General features: G+C 43.5%; 1 protein-coding gene across 1 annotated transcript in view; it reads right to left on the reverse strand.

Moving 5' to 3' along the window:
* Positions 1-25,027, reverse strand: part of LOC458683 (PRAME family member 20) — a 47,360-nt gene that overhangs the window by 14,045 nt on the left and 8,288 nt on the right. The window contains exon 2 of the mRNA XM_009437895.4: positions 21,081-21,186. Coding sequence (XP_009436170.3) covers positions 21,081-21,186 — 106 coding nt within the window. The remainder of the gene's footprint in view (positions 1-21,080; positions 21,187-25,027) is intronic.

Consider the following 25,027-nt stretch of genomic DNA (forward strand, 5'->3'; position numbering starts at 1 on the left):
GAGTGGGTATCTCCACCGTGGCCTTGGTCTCAGCCGTTCCTCTTTTTTATTTTTTTGGGACAGGGTCTTACTCTGTTGCTCAGGCTGGAGTACAGTGGCACAATCATGGCTCACTGCAACCTCTGCCTCCTGGGTTCAAGCAATTCTCCCACCTCAGCCCCCCAAGTAGCTGGGATTACAGGCGCGAGACACCATGCCTGGATAATCTTTGTATTTCTTGTAGAGATGGGGTTTCACCATGTTGCCCAGGTTGGCCTCGAACTCCTGAGCTCAAGCCATCCACCCGCCTCAGCCTCCCAGAGTGCTAGGATTACAGGTGTGAATCACTGCGCCCAGCCTCAGCCATTCCTCTGGGGGTTTTCTTATAGCTTAGGAGTTATATGGCAACACAAGCTGCAATCTAAAGTCATAGGCTTGGTGGCTCATGCCTGTAATCCCAGCACTTTGGGAGGCTGAGGCGGGTGGATCACCTGAGGTCAGGAGTTAGAGACTAGCCTGGCCAACAAGGTGAAACCCTGTCTCTACAAAAAATACAAAAATTAGTCTGGTGTGGTGGCGTGCACCTGTAATCCCAGCTACTCGAGGGGCTGAGGCAGGAGAATCTCTTGAACCTGGGAAGCAGAGGTTGCAGTGAGCTGAGATTGCACCACTGCACTCCAGCCTGAGCAACAGAGCAAGACTCCCTCTCTAAAAATAAAGTCACACAGATCTGTGCTTAAATCCTGGCTATGTGTGATTTTGGTAAGTTACTCAAGTTCTGTAAACCTCCTATTTTTACATCTAAAATGCAGAAAGAAATTATATTTATTTTAGAGTTATTGTTACAAAATATATACACCACAGAGCACAGAGCCTTGTGCCCAGTAAGTGCTCAGTTGACACATGTGCTTTTAACATTATGTGCATTGATGCAAAGTCTTTTCTACTTTGCTTTATCTTTGTCCTAGTGGCATACGGCACCCTCTTGGCAAACCAGCTAGGCCAAAACAGATTCATCACAGACTGAAAACTCTTTTATTTTAGGAGAGGATAAATAAGTTGGTTCACATTGTGTTACAAAGGGCAAAATAACATTGTAAGGTAGATTGTCACCATAGTTTAGGGCCTTTAGGTTCACGAAAGGATTTCCAGGGAAGAGGCATCAAAATGAAACAATGGAGCTAAGGAGGAATGAGCCCCTAGAAGAGAGGATAAACATTCCAGGCAAATGGAATGTGTGAGAAGGCCCTGAGATGAGCTGGAGCATGGCAGGCTTGGAGAACTGAAGTCAGCCCTGTTTGAACTGACTTATTAATGAAGGAATGGAGAGAAGTCTGGATACAGAGGAAAGCAGGCCAGATCTTCTATGGCCTTGTAAGTCACGTTAAGGAGCTGTCATTCAAATTATCCCTCCTGATCATGTAGTTGTAATGTATGCATTAGATTAACAAATATATCTTAAAATATAGACAACATGGAATTAGCAAATTACAGCTACTTCACATGGTAATGAGGCCAGCTTTCCATAGAATACCAGGTAAAGTGACATCTCAGTTTTATACATGATGTGGCATGAAGAAATGCTCTACTTTAAGTGGTTGGTTGTGGCTTTTTCGGGAGCCCCCTTAGAGAGGATCTTGGAGGTATCTGGATAAAAATCTGACTTGTAGCTGTTATTGCTAATTTAGCCTCATTCAGCAACAGTTTTGAGGATGTGTATCCCACATGCCGCACTAGAGAAAAGGAGAGGGAATGGGAGATACAATTTTGCTTCCTGAGAGAACCTTTCCGTCATCTTACTTCAGGTATTGGCAGCAACATCTAAACCACTGTGATTTCACATGGACAAGACAGAAACACAGTGGTTATGAGTGCGGTTTTTTCATGGGGTCAAGCTGCTTGGGCTTGAAACTTTACTCCCAACGAAGTTATTTGAGTAAGTTACCTAATTTATTTGACCCCCCCCCCCGCCCTTTTTTTTTCTGAGACAGAGTTTCGCTCTTATTGCCCAGGCTGGAGTGCAATGGCACGATCTCAGCTCACCACAACCTCTGCCTCCCGGGTTCAAGCAGTGCTCCCGCCTCAGCCTCCCAAGTAGCTGACATTACAGGCACACACCACCACGCCCAGCTAATTTTTGTATTTTTAGTAGAGATGGGGTTTCACCATGTTGGTCAGGCTGGTCTCAAACTCCTGACCTCGTGATCCGCCTGCCTCGGCCTCCCAAAGTGCTAGGATTACAGGCATGAGCCACCATGCCTGGCCTATTTGACCCTTAATTTCCTCATTTATAAAATGGGAACAGGAGTCTCTTGATCATGAAGTCGTTAAGAGGAGTTAGTAAGATATTTCACAGCTAGCCCTACCCTAATGCCTGGCACATAGTAAGATCTCAATATATCCTATTCATTATGATTATTAGTATTTTGCATCTTTTAATCTTTCACTTTTTTTTTTTTGAGACAGAGTCTTTGTTGCCCAGGTTGGAGTGCAGTGGTACAATCTTGGCTCACTGCAACATTCACCTCCCAGGTTCAAGCGATTCTCCTGCCTCAGCCTCCTGAGTAGCTGGGATTACAGGCGTGCGCCACCACACCCGGCTAATTTTTATATTTTTAGTAGAGTTGGGGGTTTCACCATGTTGGCCAGGCTAGTCTGGAACTCCTGACCTCAGGTGATCTGCCCGCCTTGGCCTCCCAAAGTGCTGGGATTACAGGTGTGAGCCACCACGCCCAGCCAATCTTTCACATTTTTAAAAGCCTATGATCACTAGAATTTTACAGCTTTGCTAAAGTGAGTATTATAGGATCAGAAAGCTGTACTTGGTAAACTTTCCTGGCATTAATTTAAATTCTCTAACTTATTTCTTTAAGGTATTCTTTTTTAAAGCTTCTTTTAATGGAGACACAAAAGTAGGAAAAAAATATTACAGCAGATCCCATGTACTCATAATTCAGCTTGAATAATTATTCTTTGCTGATTCCTTTGTATCCACACCCACACCCTCCTTCCTCCATATAGCTCCATTTGCAAATATTTCAGCAGATGGAGTATAAAATATACCATCTTATCATGTGTAAAAAAATTTAATACTTCTGGCCGGGCACGGTGGCTCACGCCTGTAATCCCAGCACTTTGGGAGGCTGAGGTGGGTGGATCACCTGAGGTCAGGAGTTCAAGACCAGCCTGGCCAACATGGTGAAACCCCGTCTCTACTAAAAATACAAAAATTAGCCGGGCATGGTGGCATACCCCTGTAATCCTAGCTACTCGGGAGGCTGAGGCAGGAGAATTGCTTGAGCCCAGGAGGCAGAGGTTGCAGTGAGCCGAGATCATGCTACTGCACTCCAGCCTGGCCGACAGAGCAAGACTCTTTCTCAAAAAAAAAAAAAAAAATTAATACTTCTGTAATATCATTAAATATCCATGCTCAAACTTTGAATCATCTCATAAATTGTCTGTTTAGATCAGGATCAAAACAAGGAACACATTGTGATTGGAGTTATCTTTACAATTTTTGAATTGATTTTGTCATTTTAATATGCATAGATTCAGTATTTTTTTTTTTTTTTTTGAGACAGAGTCTCGCTCTGTCACCCAGGCTGGAGTGCAGTGGCACAAACTCGGCTCACTGCAACCTCCGCCTCCTGGGTTCAAATTATTCTCCTGCTTCAGCCTCCTGAGTAGCTGCGATTACAGGTGCGTGCCACCACACTCAGCTAATTTTTGTATTTTTAGTAGAGACGGGGTTTCACCATGTTGGTCAGGCTGGTCTCGAACTTCTGACTTCATGATCTTTCTGCCTCAGTCTCCCAAAGTGCTGGGGTTACAGATGTGAGCCGCCGCACCCGGCTAGATTCAGTCCTAACCTGGCTGCAGATACCATCTCTTCCCCTTCTTCTTCATTTTCCTTTACACGACTTGTTAATACCTGTCATATTTGTGTGCCTGGTGTATTGTCTCTCTACCTGCCCATCATAACAAAAGCTTCATAACAGCTTTATAAGAAAACTGTGGAGGGGGCAAAAATCAGAATGTGCTTAATCAATGTTCTCTTCTAACATAAGTGATTTTTCTCTTGGAACTTTTTCTTCTTGAGATAGTGTGGGAGAGAGGTGTTACATTTATTTTTAATGATGATTGTTCTTTCCTAAGCCGAAGGGATTTATTCAAAGTGATAGGCATAGCAAGTCTTATGATGAGATTTTTTTTCAATGATACCAATCAAAATTCTAGCCTCCAAAATCAACTCTGACAGGATTAGAAAAGGAAAACGGAGACAAACATGTCTGTGGGGTGAGGGGGGCTGTTTGGAACTAGGATGTGTGGCATGGAGGTTTTGGCTTGGAGCAGGAAGTAGACTAGTGTGAAAGACACAATACATTAGACAATTAAGGAGAAGATATTATTCAGCTTATTGCAGTAGAGAGAGCACCCCAGATCCAATGGCTAAAGTGTCTCAGCACAGTGGTTCTACCTTAGACTTTTATAGCGAGGGGTAAACAAGTTGCAGAAGGTGTTGTTTTGCAAGTGGGGGATGTCTTGGTTATCTGAACGTCAAATGTTTTCTCTGTGGTCAGTTTCAGTGGGATAGACTCTTCTAATCTGCTAATCAATCAAAGAATAGGAGGTTGGAGCATCTGGGTCTAACCTTGTGAGCAGGCTCAGGCAAAAGGGACTGTTTGGCTTTGCCAAAGGAGTCATCTTTGACTCATGGAAGTTGTGAGAAAGTAGATAATGAGTCTTATGTAAGTCATATGGGGAAGAGTAGTTCTTTGAGGTAAACTCTTTCCAGAAACACAAGGATTTTTTGAGGGGGGCAGGGAGTGGTCTAGAAAACAAAAGGATGGGGGTACTTCCTAGCCATCACTGTGTCCTGAGAGCACAGGGCTCAGGTAAAGTTCAACCTTGTCATGAGGTTGCCTATTGGAGGACAGAATAGGTTGGGGGGACTGCTAGAGTTTCACTGCCTTGGGACAAAAAGTGCCCCCAGAACTCAGCGTTCTGAATCAGGTGTATTCAGGTATAAAACCTGGGATGCAGTTTAAGGCCTGGCTTGTGGTGAGCTGAGAAAAAGTGGAGAATGGTCTCAAGGGAGTTGCTTTCTCATCCTTTTACCTCCAAAGCACAGAACTGAGCAGTTACAGTCTGATAGTCTCCCCCAAGACTGCTTCTCTTAAGAGGCAGAAGTTGAAGACTGGTCCTGAGTATTTAGTAGGGTGGGCAATGACTGTTTTTTCTGGTGCCCTCCACCCAAGGGTTCATCCACTCTGTATCCCCTCAGCCAGTTGGAGATGACAGGGTTTGGTATCTGGTCTTTATCCATTTCTTTGCCGTATATAAGAGCCTGCTGTAGAGGGAAATAAGCTCAGCCATTTCAAATGCAAAAGAGCATACAGGATTAAAGATGCCACCAGAAGCAAATACGTTAGAAAAGAGGAACACAGAACTTAAAATTAGCCTAAATAAGCATATTAACAGGGGTAAAGGGTGCTTTAAAATAAAATGAGAAAATAAGAGAATTAAGCAGAAATATGCATACAGAATAGCTAAATCAATTAAAAAAACCACTGCTATGGGGAAAATGGATAGAGCAAGGAACAAATGAGTGCGTTTGAAGAAGATGTTGAGTAAACAAGCTGGAAACCAGGGTGACAAACTGTCCCAGTCTGCCTGAGACTGCGGGGTTTTGAAGACATGGGACTGTCAGTGCTAAAACCAGGAGAGACCTGGGCAAACCAGGACAGCTGGTCACTTTTGAATAGACATAAAGAATATAAAAGCAAAACTAAGAGCAATGGAGGAAAAGAAGTGCAAACATCCAGATAATTGTGATCCCAGAAGGACAGGGAAATGAAACAGAGAAGAAATACTTGAAGAAATCATGGAGATACCTTTCGTAGATTAAAAAGAAAAAGCGAGGCTTCTGGTTTCTGGTCTGAAATATAAGAAGCTTGGAAATCATCACTCCATCCTAACAAGTAGTAAGCTGAACAAACTGAAAAATCAGTTCTTGTTAGATCCGCAAGAGAAGTGAGGCCACAGGGCAATCTGTTTCCCCCCAAATTGAAGATACAGATGGGCAGATACAGAGAATTACAATTTACCAGAGCAGAAACCCATGAGCAGGAACCTCCACAGGAATCAGTGCTGGGTAGAGAAAACTGAATTGTAATCGATGAATTACTGGAGGCTCAGTGTAGATATATCTGAGAGATAACTCCAGGGGGACCCAGCTATTGGGTGGGCCTCACTTTTCTGAGTTTTACTTCCTGAAGCTCTACCAGTTCTCACAGTAAATATCAGAGAGAAATCTCAGGCTTTGGTAGAGAGAGGAAAAATGATTTTGAAACATTCCAGATAATTCTGTTTTTTTTTCTTTTCTTTTTTGAGACGGCATCTTGCTAGGTTGCCCAGGCTGGAGTGCAGTGGCACGATCTGGGCTCACTACAAGCCCCGCCTCCTGAGTTCACACCATTCTCCTGCCTCAGCCTCCTGAGCAGCTGGGACTACAGGCGCCCGCCACCATGCCTGGCTATTTTTTTTTTTTTTTTGTATTTTTAGTAGAGACAGGGTTTCACTGTGTTAGCCAGGATGGTCTCGATCTCCTGACCTCGTGATCCGCCTGCCTTGGCCTCCCAGAGTGTTGGGATTACAGGCGTGAGCCACCGCGCCCGGCCAATTCTGTTCTTTTTAAATTATTTTATTATTATTATTATTATTATTATTATTATTATTATTATTATTATTTTGTAGAGACAGGGTTTTGCCATGTTTCCCGGGCTGGTCTTGAATTCCTGATCTCAAGCAGTCCTCCTGCCTCAGCCTCCCAGAGTGTTAGGATTACAGGCATGAGCCATTGCACCTGGCCAGTTCTGTTCTTTTTTTTTTATTATTTTTATTTTTTTTTAAAAAATTATTATTATTATACTTTAAGTTTTAGGGTACATGTGCAAGAGAGACTACAGTAAGTCCTCAGTGTCATCACTAGGTTCTTGGAAACTGCAACTCTAAGCAAAATGACATACATATGGCCTTGAATAATGTCCATTTGTTCAATGTCATTTCCTTACAATGGTGATGAGGAAAAAAAAGTTGGTTTTGCTTAAAGTCATAGTCAATAGTTTCCAAGAACCTATTGATGTTAAGTGAGGACTTACTGTATTTAACCAGAACCTAACCTGTTAGGGTTTTATCAGAGCCTAATGACCTGGAAGAAGAGAAAACCTCAGCTCCAGCCAGCTGTAGCCATCCTTTCCCACCTAACTGGGGAGAAGAACTGGGAAGCACCTGTGAAGTTCACAGTCCAGAGGCACAAGCTCACTAAAAGATCAAGACCTAGTCATGAAAATACTGACTACTTTCCTCCCCTCACACCTTACCATATTACTAAAAGCCTATTTATTACAGTTCTTTTTATCCTATACGTCATGTTGGGCTATCAAGAAAAAATTACAGGCTGGATGAGGTGGTTCACACCTGTAAATCCCAGCACTTGGGAGGCTGAGGCGGGTGGATCACTGAGGCCAGGGGTTCAAGATCAGCCTGGCTAACATGGCAAAACCCGTCTCTACTAAAAATACAAAAAATTAGCCGGGCATGGTGGCGCACGCCTGTAATCCCAGCTACTCGGGAGGCTGAGGTAGGAGAATAGCTTGAACTCAGGAGGCAGAGGTTGCAGTGAACTGAGATTGTGCCACTGCATTCCAGCCTGGGTAATAGAGTGAGACTGTGTCTCAAAAAAAACCAAACCCAAACAAACAAAACCCCCCGAAATATATAAGAACTCATACAACTCAACAGCAAAAACAGAACAATTAAGAAATGGATAGGCCTGGTGCAGTGGCTCACGCCTGTTATCCCAGCACATTGGGAGGCCAAGGCAGGTGGATCACAAAGTCAGGAGTTCGAGACCAGCCTGGGCCAACATGGTGAAACCCCATCCCTACTAAAAATACAAAAATTAGCTGGGCATGGTGGCGGGTGCCTGTAGTTCCAGCTACTCGGGAGGCTGAGGCAGGAGAATTGCTTGAACCTGGGAGGCGGAGGTTGTAGTGAGCTGAGATCGCACCGTTGCACTGCAGCCTGGGCAGCAAGAGCAAAACTCCATCTCAAAAAAAAAAAAAAAAAGTATAAAGGACCTAAATAGACATTTTTCAAAAGAAGATTCATAAATAGTCCACAGATACATGAAAATATGCTCAACATCATTAATCATCAGAGAAATACAAATTAAAGCCACAGTGAAATGTCACCTCATACCTGTTAGGATGGCTATTATAAAAAAGTCAAAAGATAACAAGTGTTGGTGAGAACATGGAGAAAATGGAACCCTTGTACATTATTACTGGGAATATAAATTCATATAGCTTTTATGAAAAAACAGTATGAAGATTCCTCAAAAAATTAAAAGTAGAACTACCATATGATCCAGCAATCATATTTTTGGGTACATGTCCACAGGAATAAAATCACAGTCAAGAAGAGGTATCTTCACTCCCATGTTCACTGCAGTGTAATTTATTGCAGTATTGTTTACAATAGCCAAGAAACGGAAACAACCTAAGTGTTCATTGACAGACGAATGGATAAAGAACATGTGGTATATATACACAATGGAATATTATTCAGCCCTAAAGAAGAGGAGAAAAATTTGGACCCAAAGACAGAGGGATGACAAGCATGTGACGATGGAGGCAAAGGTTGGAGTTACATTGCCACAAGCCAAGGAATATCTGCAGAGACCCAAAGGGTGTAATAGGCAAGGAAAGATCCTTTGCTAGAGATTTCGAAGGATGTATGGTTCTTTAACACCTAATTTCACATTTCTAGCCTCTAGGACTCTGAGAACAAATTTTGGTTTTAAGCCACTCAGTTGGGTACTTCTCTATGGCATCACTAGGACATGAATACACTACCCAAAGTGACTTACAGATTCAATGCAATCCCTATCAAAATCCCCATAGTGTGGCTGGGTGTGGTGGCTCACGCCGATAATCCCAGTATTTTGGGAGGCTGAGGCAGGTGATCACCTTAGGTCAGGAGTTTGAGACCAGTCTGGCTAACATGGCAAAACCTTGTCTCTACCAAAAATACAAAAATTAGCTGGGAGTGGTGGCGCACACCTGTAATCCCAGCTACTTGGGAGGCTGAGGCAGGAGAATCGCTTGAACCCAGGAGACAGAGACTACAGTGAGCCAAGATTGCGCCATGGCACTCCAGCCTGGGCAACACAGCGAGACTTCATCTTAAAAAAAAAAATCTCTACAGTGTTAGGCAAAAGATGGAAAAACTCATCCTAAAATTGATATGTAATTTCAAGGGATCCTAAATGGCTGAAACAATCTTGAAAAAGAACAAAAGTTGGGAGAACCCAATTTCCCAATTTCAAAACTTACTGCAGACTGCGTGCAGTGGCCCATGCCTATAATCCCAGCACTTTGGGAAGTCGAGGTGGGAGGACTGCTTGAATCCAGGCATTTGAGACAGCCTATGTAATAAAACGAGACCGTCTTTACCAACCTCCCCCCACCACCAAAACAAAAAACAATCGGGAGGCTGAGGCAGGAGGATCACTTGAGCTCAGGAGGAGGAGGCTGCAGTGAGTCATAGTCATGCCACTGCACGCCAGCCTGGGTGACAGAGCAAGACCCTGTTCCCCCAAAATTAAAAAACTTACTATGAAGCTGCAGTAATCATAAAAGTGCAGTACTCGTTAAGGTAGACACATAGACCAATGGAATAGAATGGAGAGCCCAGAAATAAACTCTCGCATCTATGATCATTTGATTTTCAACAAGGGTGCCAAGCCTATTCAATGGGGGAAAGAACAGTCTTGTCAACAAAGAAACTGTTGGGAAAACAGGATATACACATATAAAAAAATGAAGTTGGACTCTTTCTGCTGTATACAAAAATTAACTAAAAATGGATTGAAGACCTAAATATAAAGGTTAAAAGTACAAAACTTTTAGAAGAAAACATAGAGACAAATCTTCATGACTTTGAATTTGGCAATGGTTTTTTTTTTAACTTTTTAATTTTATTAAAAAAAAAAAATAGAGACCGTGTCTCGCTATGTTACCCAAGCTGGTCTTGAACTCCTGGGATCAAGCAATCCTCTGGTCTTGGCCTCCCAACGTGCTAGGATTACAGGCATGAACCACTGTGTCTGGCCTGGCAATGTTTTTTTTAAACTGATACTCAAGGCACTGCAACACGAGAAGAGATAAATAAGTTGAATTTCATCAAAATTTAAAACTTTTATGCATCAGCAGACACTATCTAGAATGTGAAAAGGCAACCCACAGAATGGGAAAATGTCTGCAAATCATAAACCTGATAAGGGCTTAACATACAGAATATATAAAGAATTCCTATGACTCAACAACAAAAAGAGAAACACCCAATTATAATATGGGCAAAGGATCTGAATAGACATTTCTCCAAAGAAAATATACAAATGGTAAATTAACACATGAAAAGATGCTCAACATCATTAGTCATTAGGAAAATGTCAATTAAAGCCACGGAAGATAGCAATTCACACCTACCAGACTATAGTCAAAACAAAATGGAAATAAGAGGTATTGATGAGGATGTAGAGAAAGGATAACACTTGTACATTGCTGGTGGGATTGTTAAATGGTGCGGACCCTGTGGTAAACAGTTTGGTGGTTTCTCAAAAGGTTAAACAGAATTACCATATAACCCAGCAATTCTGCTCCTAGGTATATGACAAAGAATTTGAAATAGGGACTCAGACAGATACTTGTATGCTGATGTTCACCACAGTACCCACCAGAGCCAAACGGTAGAAACAATCCAAGTTCCCATCAACAGATGAATGAATGAACAAAATATGGTACATACATACCTAGAAAGGAATGAGGTTCGGATACATCTGCAACATGGATGAGTGTTGAAAACATTATGCTAAGTGAAGTCAGCCACAAAAGGCCATTGTATTAGTTTCCCAGGGCTGCCGTAAAAAAGTACCACTAAGTGGTTGGCTTGGAACGATACAAATGTATTGTTTCACAGTTTTGGTGTCCAGAAGTCTGAGATGAAGGTTTCAGCAGGGCCAGGCACTCTCTGCAGGCATTAGGAAAGAAAGGATCTGGTCCAGGTCTCTGTCCTAGCTCCTGGTAGCTTTAGATGTTCCTTGCTTTCTACCTGTGACTTTTTCACAGTCAAACATTTCCCTCTGTGAGTGCATGTCTCTATGTCCAAATTTCCCCCAGTCATAATGGACTAGGGCCTACCCTAATGACCTCATCTTAATTTTTTTTTTTTTTTTTTGAGATGGAGTCTTGCACTGTCACCCGGGCTGGAGTGCAGTGGTGCGATCTTGGCTCGCTACAACCTCCGCCTCTCAGGTTCAAGAGAGTCTCCTGCCTCAGCCTCCCGAGTAGCTGGGATTACAGGTGCCCGCCACCATGCCCAGCACCCGCCACCACGCCCAAGCTAATTTTTTGTATTTTTAGTAGAGACGAGGTTTCACCATGTTGGCCAGGCTGGTCTCAAACTCCTGACCTTGTGATCCACCCACCTCAGCCTCCCAAAGTGCTGGGATTACAGGCATGAGCCACTGTGCCTGGCTGACCTCATCTTAATTTTATTACTTCTGTAAAGTCTCTATTTCCAGATAAGGTCACATCCTGAGGTATTGGGGATTAGGACTTCATTACATCTGCTTTGGAGATTTTCAACCCATAACAACCATTTACTGAGTGATTTCCCGCATACAAAATATTTAGAATAAGCAAATTTATAGAGACAGAAAGTAGATTAGAGGTTATTGGAAGTGGGAAGGTGGGAGAATGAGAAGTTGTTGCTTATGGGTACAGAGTGTCTGTTTGGGGTGGTGAAAATGTTTTGGCAATTGATAATGGTGATGGTTGCAGAACATTTTGAAAAGTAACAACATGAAATGGTACACTTAAATGATTTAAATGACTACTTTTGTTTATATATATATTTTATCACAATGTAAAGGTTTATTAATTTCCATAGAAGAACAGAGAAAGTTATCAGAAACTACCATGCAGGAAGCACCAAGCCAAGATCGTTTTATAGGGGAATGCTACTAAACTTTATCCTGAACAAGGACATCTCATTCTAAATGAGATGTGTCGGAGGCATATCTCACAATGTCAGGGAAGGGACAAGGACACCCACGTTCATGTATTCTAATTAATACTGTACTGGAGAGCCTAGTCAGGGTGCTAAGGAATGAAAATTATATTAAAGACACAGGATTAGAAATGAATAAATACAATTGCTGTTATTGCAGATGACACGGAAAACACAAAAGTATCCATAAATTATTTAAGAATTAGAAGGAAGAATAGCAATAGAAGTTCTCAAGGAGTGCAGGATGGGTGAGGGGCGGCATGGGAATGAGACATGCATTTAGTATCAGTAACGTATGCAACAAAAATATTAAAACAATTCCACTTAATTAGCCTGTTTCCACCTTAATCACCTTTGTTCCATCCCAGTTGCTTCTTCTCCAGGTGACTCCACATGAAGGGCCAAGGGTTCCATGACTCTCCATTTGCAGCATCAAAAGTTTTGGCCCATCTTTCATCCTCCACTTCCCTGATTCCTTTTTTTTTTTTTTTTTTTTTGAGATGGAGTCTCGCTCTGTTGCTCAGGCTGGAGTGCAGTGGCATGATGTCTGCTCACTGCAAGCTCCGCCTCCTGGGTTCACGCCATTCTCCTGCCTCAGCCTCCCGAATAGCTGGGACTACAGGCGCCCACCACCACGCCTGGCTAATTTTTTTGTATGTTTTTAGTAGAGATGGGGTTTCACCGTGTTAGCCAGGATGGTGTCGATCTCCTGATCTCGTGATCCACCTGCCTCAGCCTCCCAAAGTGCTGGGATTACAGGGGTGAGCCACCGCACCCGGCCCTATTCCTTCTTGCTGTGCCTCTCATTTCTCTGCCTGAGAGGCCTCTCCTTATCTCTCTTGATGTCTGGCTGCTTCTCAACCCTCACCCGTCAGTCACTGGTAACGTTCACAGACAAGCCTTTGTTCTCTGACCCTCACTGCTCCCCACCACTCAAGTAGAGTAGCCCCCAACCCACAACCCCAGTAGCCCTCCGTACGGGTCTTCTGTTGTTCTCACAGCACTTCTCTGAAATCAGCTTTCTTAATGGTTTGCTGACTTGTTTAGTGTTCTCAATCCCTTCGGCTGGTCAGAGTCCAGAATGTAAACCAAAAAGGAACAGACGCAGATCTTAATCAATTTAGAGGGAAAAAGAAACACAAGTCATAGTAGAATCTGTATCCTGTGCTTTTTCCAAAGAGGGTTTTGAGGACTTCAATATTTAAAGGGGAAAGGGTAAGTTAGAAAGGAAGGAGAAAAGGAAAAAGCAGGAGAAAAATCAGAGTGGGGGGGTAGGCAATGAGGCAAATGGTAACATTCTTGTGACCACTCAGTAGGGACAGGCTCAGAGGAAGCAATTATAGATGAGTCTGGATGAGCTCAGTGAATCTACAGTTTACATATGAAAAGAAATGAGTGGGGGAAGTCAACCATGCATGCCTCTTCTGAATGGTGAATCTACATTTTACATAAGATTAAGTCAATATGTGAAGTTGCAGCTACCTCTGTGAACACAAGGAAGGCAGCTTTTGCACAACTCGGTTCCCAGGTGTAACTTTACCTTTGGCATAGTGAATTTGGGGTCCTGATATATATTTTTTTCTTTGACAAGGGATGCATTTTTGCATTCCTTTGAATGCAAAAAATTCTCCACCACTGGGACTTGTAGAGACTAAGAATTAGTAGTACTTCTTCTGGGCGTGGTGGCTCACACCTGTAGTCCCAGCACTTTAGGAGGGGAAGGCAGGCCGATCACCTGAGTTCGGGAGTTCGAGACCAACCTGGCCAACATGAAGAAAGCCCGTCTCTACTAAAAAAAAAAAAAAAAAAAAAAACACACACACACACACAAAAAATTAGCCAGGCATGGTGGTGCATGCCTGTAATCCCAAGTACTCAGAAGGCTGCGGCAGGAGAATCGCTTGAACCCGGGAGGTGGAGGTTGCAGTGAGCCGAGATCATGCCATTGCACTCCAGCCTGGGCAACAAGAGATAAACTCTTGTCTGAAAAAAAAAAAATAGTGGTAGTTCAAGTCCATGCTGGAGTCTTGGGATGCAGATATTTTGATGACCGCACCATGACCTGGCCACTCTCCTCTTAGTTCTCCTCACTCTGCACAGGTGAGGGCTGACCTGCCGTGGGGTGAGGACTCCACAGAGACCCTACCCATGCAGCAGCAACACCTGGGATATGCCCCCAAACTCCTGATCTTAGGAATAACAACTTCTCCTCAGGGATCTTAGAGATTCCCTGGCTCCAGGTCAGGCAGTTTGGCCTCCTCTGGGCTCCAGCCTGGGGATGAGGCTTGTTATCACTATTTAGTACAGGACAGCAGCTTTCAACAATGGTTGCATTGTGTTGGAGGCCCACAAGGAAATAAAATAAAAACCTGGGGGCTTCCTCTGACTTTTTCAGGCTCCTGAAGAAGAGGCCAATGAAATGTGAGGAGATGTGGCCTGTGGGTTTCTGGTGGGTGGTGGCCTGTGGGTTTCTGGTGGGTGGTGGCCTGTGGGTTTCTGGTGGGTGGTGGCCTGTGGGTTTCTGGTGGATGGTGGCCTGTGGGTTTCTGGTGGGTAGTGTTTTGTGTTTGAAGGGGCTGTTATCTAAAGGGGCTCTTTTTAAGTTGGGAGTACTACCAAAACTCAATAAATCCAATTAAGAATGCTTAGAATTATTCATTAGACATATTTATATGCAACAGAATTCTAAATATTTTTGGGGTGTGATACTAGGCATTCCATACCTTGTAAAGGACAGCGAGTCTAGACGCATCTACTTGGCCCTGATTGAGTTTCAGAAGGAAATGAGAATGCTGCTGGAATAGCTGAAGGAATCGTCACTTACCTGCTTTTTTCGCCTATCTTTCAATTCCATGTAGTGACCAGGGAACAATTATGTAGATTGTCTATCATTAACTGTGTCGATTGGCTCCTTCCTGTCATCTCTGGCACAGGAACAGTGATCCCCTAACACAACTTTCCTCTTTAGTTTTCAGGAACTGAGTCTCTTAACTTGTGCCTAGATCTAGAGCCCCATCTCCTCCTGTTTCCAGCAGTCCTTGAACTCAGCTGTTTGAGGAGAATTAAGGGTGGCCATGAGGGTACAATGGAGTTAACTCCCACGGAGCGCTTGTGCTTGGGGAGGATCTGGACCACTGAAGCCTGACCACAAGAAGTGATATCTGCTACGATGTCTTTAGGGTTAATGAAAATGAGCTATAAGGGATGATGGTGGAATGTTCCAGGCATTGTTAACAGCATTTGTCAATAATATTTTTGAAAAGAATATCTGGTTGTTGATTCTATTTACTAAGAGAGCTTGCATTGGGCCTAAGTGTGGCAGATCTCAGTGGGGACAGGGTCAGGGGAAGCCACTCTAGGTGAGTCTGGGTGACCTAAAGGAAGGATGTGAATGGATCATTAAGAGGTCGCATATGCTTGACTGCAGAGGCCATGGTAGTCACTGAAGTGTCCTCCTCTGGCATCTGTGAGCTCTGTAGGTACAGAGTGGAGAGTGGATTAAAGGGTAAACTGAGGCAACATCTGAGACTGGGAGACTAGTTAGGCATCAAAGACAATATTTCACAGAGAGATGACAATATATTTTGTTAGATTTGTGACAGTGGAGAAGAAGGGAAGTTAGCAATCTACAATCCAGAAGGAAAGAGTAATTGGAGAGAATTAAAAATTAAGTGTGTGCCCCGTGGCAGGAAAAGGAAGGCATCTAAGATGACTCCTACGTGTCTGGTTGGAAGCATTAAATATTTATATATATAGTAAAGCAGAAACCAGTGAAGTCATGTGATATTTGTAATTTGTTTTAATATCATTCAGTGAGAGATTAGCATGAGAGGTAGAAGGAATGGTTGAGGCTAGTCTATGCCTGTGGAGAGTTTGTTGAACTAGTCTCTGTAGTTTATGTAACTTCAAAAATTACCTGATACACACACATACACACACACACACACTGTCACAGGTGGAATTCTGAAAGTTGCCAAAATATAAGCTTCCACCCTGACTTCCAGTTGAATCCCATCTCCCCCCAACAGACAGAGGAGGAGCTGGTATGGAGACCATGGAAGGGACAGAAACTCAGGATTCCCATGACAGAGAAGTGAGTAAGGCTGGAACCCCAATCAAGGGGAGGGGCTGTGAGCCAGTCAGAGGCCATACCAGGAATGTGCCTTAGGGAAGCTGGGGAGTGTGAGTTTTATACAAACAGCAATGAGGAGTCAGTGCAGGATTCTAATCCACGGGGTGACCTGCCCAACATGAATAAAAACATCTCTCTGGATGTTTGGGAAGAGAGTACCTGGGGAAGAAGGGGATTTTGTGTGTAGGTTGTTACTGGATGGGCCCATGAGCTGAGGATTTGGGGGATCATTCACACAGTTAAAGTAAATTTGGATATGGAGTATGATGAGGAGGTGATGATTTCTAAATTTTCCTGTTCAAGTTTTCTACATGTCTACAAACACATTAAAATGTCTCTCTTAGCTTCATAATTAACCAAAACAAAGAATAAGCAAATACAGGTTTTTTTTAAAAAAGGTTTAAATGTAAACACATTATATGACACTAAGTCCAAATTCTGATATAAAATATCTGGAACAACTATTTAGAAAACTACAAACTTTAAAAATAAACCTCACTTCATAAAATAAAAAGTGTGTATACACTATTAACTAGTGTATTAGGCCTACCAAGACCATGACTATTAGTAAATCACATCTAAGCCCTATCAAAACTCTAAGAGCATTGTGTGCTGTTAGAGGTAAAGCATTGTGTGAAATGTTTGCTGAGAATTGCCATCTTTTAAGAAGGCCACCCACCTTATCTCCTGGGAATTTTCCATTCAATGCCATTCCTTGAACAGCCCCTACACGTTTGAAACCATCAACTGTAACAGTGTCTGTGATGCTGACCAGATGGCACATGTGGGTCATTCAACTTTTTCCAGAATATACTCTGGGGGTACAAACACCTTAAAAAGTTACATTCACAGCAGTTTGTACCACATAGAAACCAAGACTCCTTCTGGGAGTGAGAAACTACAATAATAAAGTACAACATATCAGGATCACAGAAGGTAGGATTCGGATGATGGATGTGTGAACAGAGATGATGGATGGTGAACTACAGAGACAGGCTGGGCTCTCAGGTCTCTGGGCCACGGAAGGAGTGTGTCCTGTAACCAGCACAGGACACAGCTCAGTAAGAACCATATACTCCAAGGAGCCCGGGGCTTGGAGCTGGGCCCTGTGCTCACTGATGGGGACTCAGCAGCTGTGTCCTTTCTGGCCTGGCAGAGTCCCCTGAGCAGGGACCTGTGTATGGTCTCAGCAGGTGCTTCCTCCCAGGGCCCTCCCAAGGTGGGAAGTAAACCTTCCTCCTCCTCAGGCTGCAGTGTGAGCTGAGCTCCAGCTCCAGGGCTCAGGGAGGGGCTGGGCAGTCCCCTGATGGAAACACACTTGCATGAGCAGCCCCTCCTCTGCAGAGGGTGGGGAAGAAAAGGATGCCTGGGGCAGTTCAGCTCCACGGTGGGGTGGGGTCAGGGGCTGTGTCCACCATGGCCTTGACTCCTCCCCTCCTTGTGATCCTGTCTCACTGTACATGTCGGGACGGGCCTCAAAGACCAGCCTACATCAGAAACTTTGACTGAGGCCCCTGAGAAATGTTACTCTAAACTCTGCCTTAGTATCTGGATGTGTCTTTTCACCTGATAGAGTTATAAAGATTTTCCCAGTTAAAAACAAAAGCAAAGCTCTGCCAGACGCGTGTTCGTGGCTCCAAATCTGCTTCAGCCATTGAGCAGGAGCTGAGAGGGAAGAGAGAGAGAAGAACACAAGATCCATATGGGGAAGGGTTTCTATGAGGGTGTGGGAGTGAGAGTGGGTGGCAAGTTGCCAAAGAGGCCTAAGCCACAGAAGTGGGTTTCATGTGGGACTTTCGGAATGAGCAGGAGGGCGATGGGTGGAGGGTGAGGGTCAGAAGATTCTAATCAGAGGTGAGAACCCAAAGATGAGTTATTGGTCATTCAAGTCAAACAGTGAAATTACCTTGGCCTGTGCCTCCAGTCAGTGGAGCAGGGAAGGGGCCAGGATGTGCTTCCTGCAGGTGTTACTGGAAAGGGTTCCTGATTCAGATCCCAAGAGAGGGTTTTTGGATCTCATGCAAGAAATAATTTGGGAGGAGTCTATAAAGTGGAAACAAGTTTATTAAGACAGTAAATGAATAAAGGAATGGCTACTCCATAGACAGGGCAGCACCAAACACTGCTGGTCGGCTATTTGTATAGATAGTCCTTGATCATATGCTAAATAAGGAGTGGATTATTTATTAGCTTTTCAGGAATTCTTTTTAAAAATATAGACCACATAAGGTAACTTGTGGATGTTGCCATAGCATTTCTAACTGTGAGGACAACCAGAGGTCACTTTCCTCACCGTCTTGGTTTCAGTAGGTTTTGGCTGGCTTCTTTAGTGCATCCTGTCTTATCAGCAGGGTCTTTATGACCTGTATCTTGTGATCCCAGTCCAGTTGACTTCCTAGCTCATCCTGTGACTAAGAATGCCTAACCTCCTGGAAATGCAGGCCAGCATGCCTAAGCCTCATTTAATCAAGCCCCTATTCAAGATGGAGTCGCTCTGGTTCCAACACCTCTGACTTAGGGTGGCTGCAGAGCTGGAGGTGCAGATTGGGGCAGATCAGCCTCCTGAGAAAAGCACACAGAGCCACTGCGGGGCTGTGAGGTGGGAGAGATGAACTCACATTGGCATTTGGTCAGTGACTCTCCAGCTGTAATGAGAATAGAATGGAGAGGCCTGGGACAGGAAGACAGGATGTGGTTGCTCATGCCATCCTGGTGGGAAGATCTAGGTGAGTTACTGTGGGGTAAAGAGGAGAGAGCAGATTCCTTGTCACTTTATGCTGTAGAATACATTGGACATGGAGAGGGCTTGGAGCTTGTGTGTGAGAAAAGCAGATCTATCTCGGCTGACTCCCAACAAACTGGCTGAGAATTTAGATGGAGGATTATTATTAAATAAAAGAGGAAGACTGAAATGAATATTGTCATCGTATTTTTTTACCCAGGGTTGGGATAGGTGGAAATGTGTGTGTGTGTGTGTGTGTGTGTGTGTGTTTAAATATTCACTAATTTTTCAATTCAAAAATATTTACTGCGTGACTACTAAGTAATAATATTATACAGGTTTTAGCGTTACCATGGAGAATCAAATTGTCAAGGTCACAGGCATCTTTTTGTTTTGTGTGGATCACTGTGAAAGATACTATGCTAAATTTTTTCTGAATCATGCAGATGAAAGCATTAAACACATACACAAACATATACGTTTGTGTGTGTGTTGTGTGTGTGTGTGTGTGTATGTGTAATCTATCTCAGCATACAATGCCACTGAAACTACACTTGTGGATTAGCTCCTCGGAAAAATAATCGTGTTAACATTCACGATGCAAATAGAATGGTACCTGACGCAAAGTAAGTGCTATAAAAGAATACTTGAGGCGGGGGGCGGTGGCTTATGCCTGTAATCCCAGCAGTTTGGGAGGCCGAGGCCGGTGGATCACCTGAGGTCAGGAGTTTGAGACCAGCTTGGGCAACACGGTGAAACCCCGTCTCTACTAAAAATACAAAAATTAGTCAGGTGTGGTGATGGGTGCCTGTAATGCCAGCTACTCGGGAGGCTTAGGCAGGAGAATCGCTTGAACCTGGGAGGCGGAGGTTCAACAAGAGCAAAGCCCATTCTCAAAAAAAAAAAAAAATTTGAATGGTTAAATCACATTGGACTGTGAGTAAAGGGCTTAGACAAGGTGTCTCGGAACTTTTGGGTCATCTTCTTGATCTTTCCATAAAACTCTAACCCTTCTATTCTTAACCTCCCCCATTCCCAATTTCACCCTGATGTGCACATCCTACCTGGTGCCTAGTCACCCCGGTGGCCCCTCTCTGGGCTGTCTCTGGGGAGAGTGGTGACCTTGGTCATCTTCCTCAGGTCCAAGTATCCATAAGAGAAGCAGAGTTTTCTCTCTTTCATAATGATGGTCTCTTCTTGAATAATTTCCCTGTGCATTTTCATTAAGGGTCTCACCCCATCAAGGGTGTGATGAGGACAGTGATGAGGGTCATGGAGCCCGGCCTCCCACGGGGGGATGTGGAGTATGATGAGAGAGAGAAGCAGGTGCCCTCAGGCCCATATGGAGGCTGGGGAGGGTTGTTAACCCTCCTGCCCTCCTGGCCACTGGGTGCAGGACATGTTCTCTCTGAGGCTCACTCACTTATGGCCCCAACCACACAAAAATCTAAATGGGGAAGAAGCAGAGGATGACTTCATGCTGAGGAGGCCCATCTTGCAGCGAGAAATGTGCTGTGGTGAGCACCTGCAGCACAAAGAGCCTGGGTGGGGGTGGAGGGGCATGAGCGCTGCCTCTGTGTGGGGATGGTGTGCGCAAGGCAGTGCTGAGGACCTTCAAGCCAGTCAGGAATGAACCTGCGCTCTGAGACAGTGGAGGGAAGTGTGGCCTGTCCCTGAGGGTCTGTGGGGGTTTCAACTGGGAAACCAGGCCCTGGACCCCTACCCTGGGCCCTCTGCTCTGTGCTTTCTGGGGCCCAGCAGCTGGGACCTCCCAGGAGCAGAAGAGGCTCCCCTAGCCCCACCCCACACTCAACTTTCCCCAAGTTCAGGCCCAGGGATAGCAGGGGGAGGGGTGTGATTTGCATGAAGGGTGCTCTGTGCCCTCTTAGGAGGAGAGGATAAGAGAGACTCTGTGCAGTTCTGCTCAGCTGTGGGCTTAGGAAGCAGAGCCTGGGACATCTCCACCATGGCCTGGACCCCTCTCCTCCTCCAGCTTCTCACCCTCTGCTCAGGTGACTGCCTGTGGAATGCCAAAGTGATTACTGGGGACACATGGGATGACTTTTCTCTTATATTTTAACATTGTGAGGTGGGTAGTGAACCCAGACTCACCTCTCTGTGCCTGCCTCCTCTGTTCCAGGGTCCTGGGCACAGTCTGCGCTGACCCAGGAAGCCTCGATGTCAGGGACCGTGGGACAGAAGGTCACCCTCTCCTGTACTGGAAACAGCAACAACGTTGGAAATTATGCTGTGGGCTGGTACCAACAGATTTCTCACGGTGCTCCCAAAACTGTGATGTTTGGAAATTCTCCGCCCTCAGGGATCCCTGACCGCTTCTCTGGCTCAAAGTCTGGGACCACAGCCTCCCTGACTATCTCGGGCCTCCAGCCTGAGGACGAGGCTGATTATTACTGTCCAACATGGGACTACAGCCTCAGTGCTCACACAGTGCTGCAGGCACATGGGGAACCGAGACAAAAACCTGCCCTTGGCCTGTCCCGAGGCTGATCACTCCATACTTGCCTATGACAAACAAAGAGGGTGCCTGTGGCTGATCCTACAGTTTAAGCAAGGGAGGAAATGAGACTCAGCCACAGGCCCCTGCAAAGGGTTAGCGGGCCTTGTTCCCACATTGTCTCTATTTGAAAAAGTGAGATAAATTTCACTTCGTATAAAATGTACAATTAAATTGTCTTATTGTGTTTACAGAATTATGCATCTATCACCATAATCTAATTTTAAAACGTTTTCATCACCCCACAAAAAAACGCCCACAATTAGCAGCCACCCTTCACCCTTTCTCCCCAGCCACTGGTCATCGCTAAAGACTTTCTGTAAAGAACATGCATTTAAAGACCTAAGAAACTCAGTGATGCCAAACAGCTAGGTTTTTCAAATGCCCAAGCACGTAATAATAGATTACTGAAACCAAAGATAAAGACAGAATTATGAAAGCAGACAGAAAGCTTTATAATATATAGAGAAAATCAACAATTCAAACAATGAGAGGTATTTTATGAGTATACATTGAGGCCAAATGGCAGTGTTACGTTCTTACAAAGTCAAAAGAAAGAAAGAAAGAACCGTTGAGTCATAATGCTATATCCAGGTAAAGATTTTTTTTTTTTAAAAAAAAGGTAAAAAATAAGACTTTGTCAGATGAAGAAAACCTGAAAGAATTCGTCTAAAAAAGATCAAAACAAATCAACTCTAAGAGAAAATTTTCAGGTGGAAGATAAATGATAATGGAAACATTGAACCCGAAGAATGCAGGAAGAATAACCAATAAATATAGTAGTCAAAGACCAAATTTTTAGCTCTACAGTTCTGGAAAATATGCATATCACAAGCTAAGTTATAGCATTTTTGATATAATTTCTACTTATGAAAAATATTATATATACATATATACCCATATATACATATATACACATACACACACACACACACACACACACACACATATATATATATATATGAAACTTCAACCAAAAGAAGGAACTGTAAGGGGTCTACATGACTGGGAAAATATTAGACCTATTATTAAATCTAAATAGATCATGAATAGTTACGTGTACATGTTGTAATCTTTACAGCAACCAATGTAAAACTGTGCAGAGATACCAATATAAAATCAATATAAAAATCAAAAGAGCCCACTAAATAATACTCAAATAATCCAAAAGTAGCAGAAACAGGGTGGAGAGGAACAAAAGTTATAAAGACAAAAAGGAAACTTACACTAAAATTGTAAGCTTAAATCCAACCATGTGAATAATTTCATTAAATGTAAATGAACTAAGCACATATATTAAACACAGAGTTTGTCACACTGAGAAAAATAAAAAACAAGAGGCAAGCATGCGATTCTATAATAAACTCTAAATAGAAGTATATACACAAAAGTAAAATGATAACACAAATAAACACCTAGTTAAAATGGCATAAAGCATTACTTCAATGTTAATTGCATCATTCTGATTTTGTAAATTGCATATTGTGTTGTAAGATGCCACTTTTGAGGAAAACTGGTTGAAGTGTAACTAAACCTTTATTACATATTTTTTCACCTTAACGTGTATCTATAATTATGTTTACAGAAAACATTAAATGAAAGTAAATGATGGAAAAGTTTTACCATGTAATCCTGAATTAATAACACAAACATACAGTGTGGATATTTCTTTCCGTTTCTTTTTTGTTGTTGTCGTTGTTTTTTGAAAAAATCTCATTCTGTTGCCCAGACTGGAGTGCAGTGGCACAGTCTTGCCTCACTGCAACCTCTGCCTCCCAGATTCAAGCGATTCTCCTGCTTCAGCCTCCTGAGTAGCTGGGATACAGGCGCCCGCCACCACACCCAGCTAATTTTTGTATTTTTAGTAGAGATGGGGTTTTGCCATGTGGGCGAGGCTGGTCTCGAACTTCTGACCTCACGTGATGTGTTCACCTCGGCCTCCCGAAGAGCTGGAATTATAGGCATAAGCCACAACGCCTGGCTTTTTTTTGTTTTGTTTTGTTTTTGAGACAGTGTCTCACTCTGTTGCCCAGGCTGGAGTGCAGTGGTGCAATCATGGCCCACTGCAGCCTCAAACTCCCAGGCTCAAGCAATCCTCCCACCTCAGCTTCACAAGTAGCTAAGCCTACGGGCACGCACCACCATGCCTGGCTAATTTTGCTTATTTTTTGTAGAGACAACATCTCACTATGTTGCCCAGGCTGGTCTGTAACTACTGGGCTCAACTGATCCTCCTGCCTTGGCCTCCCAAATTGCTGGAATTACAGGCATAAGCCACCACACCTGGCCCAGTATGGATAATTCATGGGTAAAAAATGTAATACTTGAAAAACAAATTAGCTCACCGCTCCTATTCAACATAGTGTTGGAAGTTCTGGCCAGGGCAATCAGGCAGGAGAAGGAAATAAAGGGTATTCAATTAGGAAAAGAGGAAGTCAAATTGTCCCTGTTTGCAGATGACGTGATTGTTTATCTAGAAAACCCCATCGTCTCAGCCCAAAATCTCCTTAAGCTGATAAGCAACTTCAGCAAAGTCTCAGGATACAAAATCAATGTACAAAAATCACAAGCATTCCTATACACCAACAACAGACAAACAGAGAGCCAAATCATGAGTGAACTCCCATTCACAATTGCTTCAAAGAGAATAAAATACCTAGGAATCCAACTTACAAGGGATGTGAAGGACCTCTTCAAGGAGAACTACAAACCACTGCTCAAGGAAATAAAAGAGGATACAAACAAATGGAAGAACATTCCATGCTCATGGGTAGGAAGAATCAATATCGTGAAAATGGCCATACTGCCCAAGGTAATTTACAGATTCAATGCCATCCCCATCAAGCTACCAATGACTTTCTTCACAGAATTGGAAAAAACTACCTTAAAGTTCATATGGAACCAAAAAAGAGCCCGCATCGCCAAGTCAATCCTAAGCCAAAAGAACAAAGCTGGAGGCATCACACTACCTGACTTCAAACTATACTACAAGGCTACAGTAACCAAAACAGCATGGTACTGGTACCAAAACAGAGATATAGATCAATGGAACAGAACAGAGCCCTCAGAAATAACGCCACTTACCTACAACTATCTGATCTTTGACAAACCTGAGAAAAACAAGCAATGGGGAAAGGATTCCCTATTTAATAAATGGTGCTGGGAAAACTGGCTAGCCATATGTAGAAAGCTGAAACTGGATCCCTTCCTTACACCTTATACAAAAATCAATTCAAGATGGATTAAAGATTTAAATGTTAGACCTAAAACCATAAAAACCCTAGAAGAAAACCTAGGCACTACCATTCAGGACATAGGCGTGGGCAAGGACTTCATGTCCAAAACACCAAAAGCAATGGCAACAAAAGCCAAAATTGACAAATGGGATCTAATTAAACTAAGGAGCTTCTGCACAGCAAAAGAAACTACCATCAGAGTGAACAGGCAACCTACAACATGGGAGAAAATTTTCGCAACCTACTCATCTGACAAAGGGCTAATATCCAGAATCTACAATGAACTCAAACAAATTTACAAGAAAAAA

This window comes from Pan troglodytes, chromosome 23 (genome assembly GCF_028858775.2).
Source record: "Pan troglodytes isolate AG18354 chromosome 23, NHGRI_mPanTro3-v2.0_pri, whole genome shotgun sequence".
Lineage (NCBI taxonomy): Eukaryota > Metazoa > Chordata > Mammalia > Primates > Hominidae > Pan > Pan troglodytes.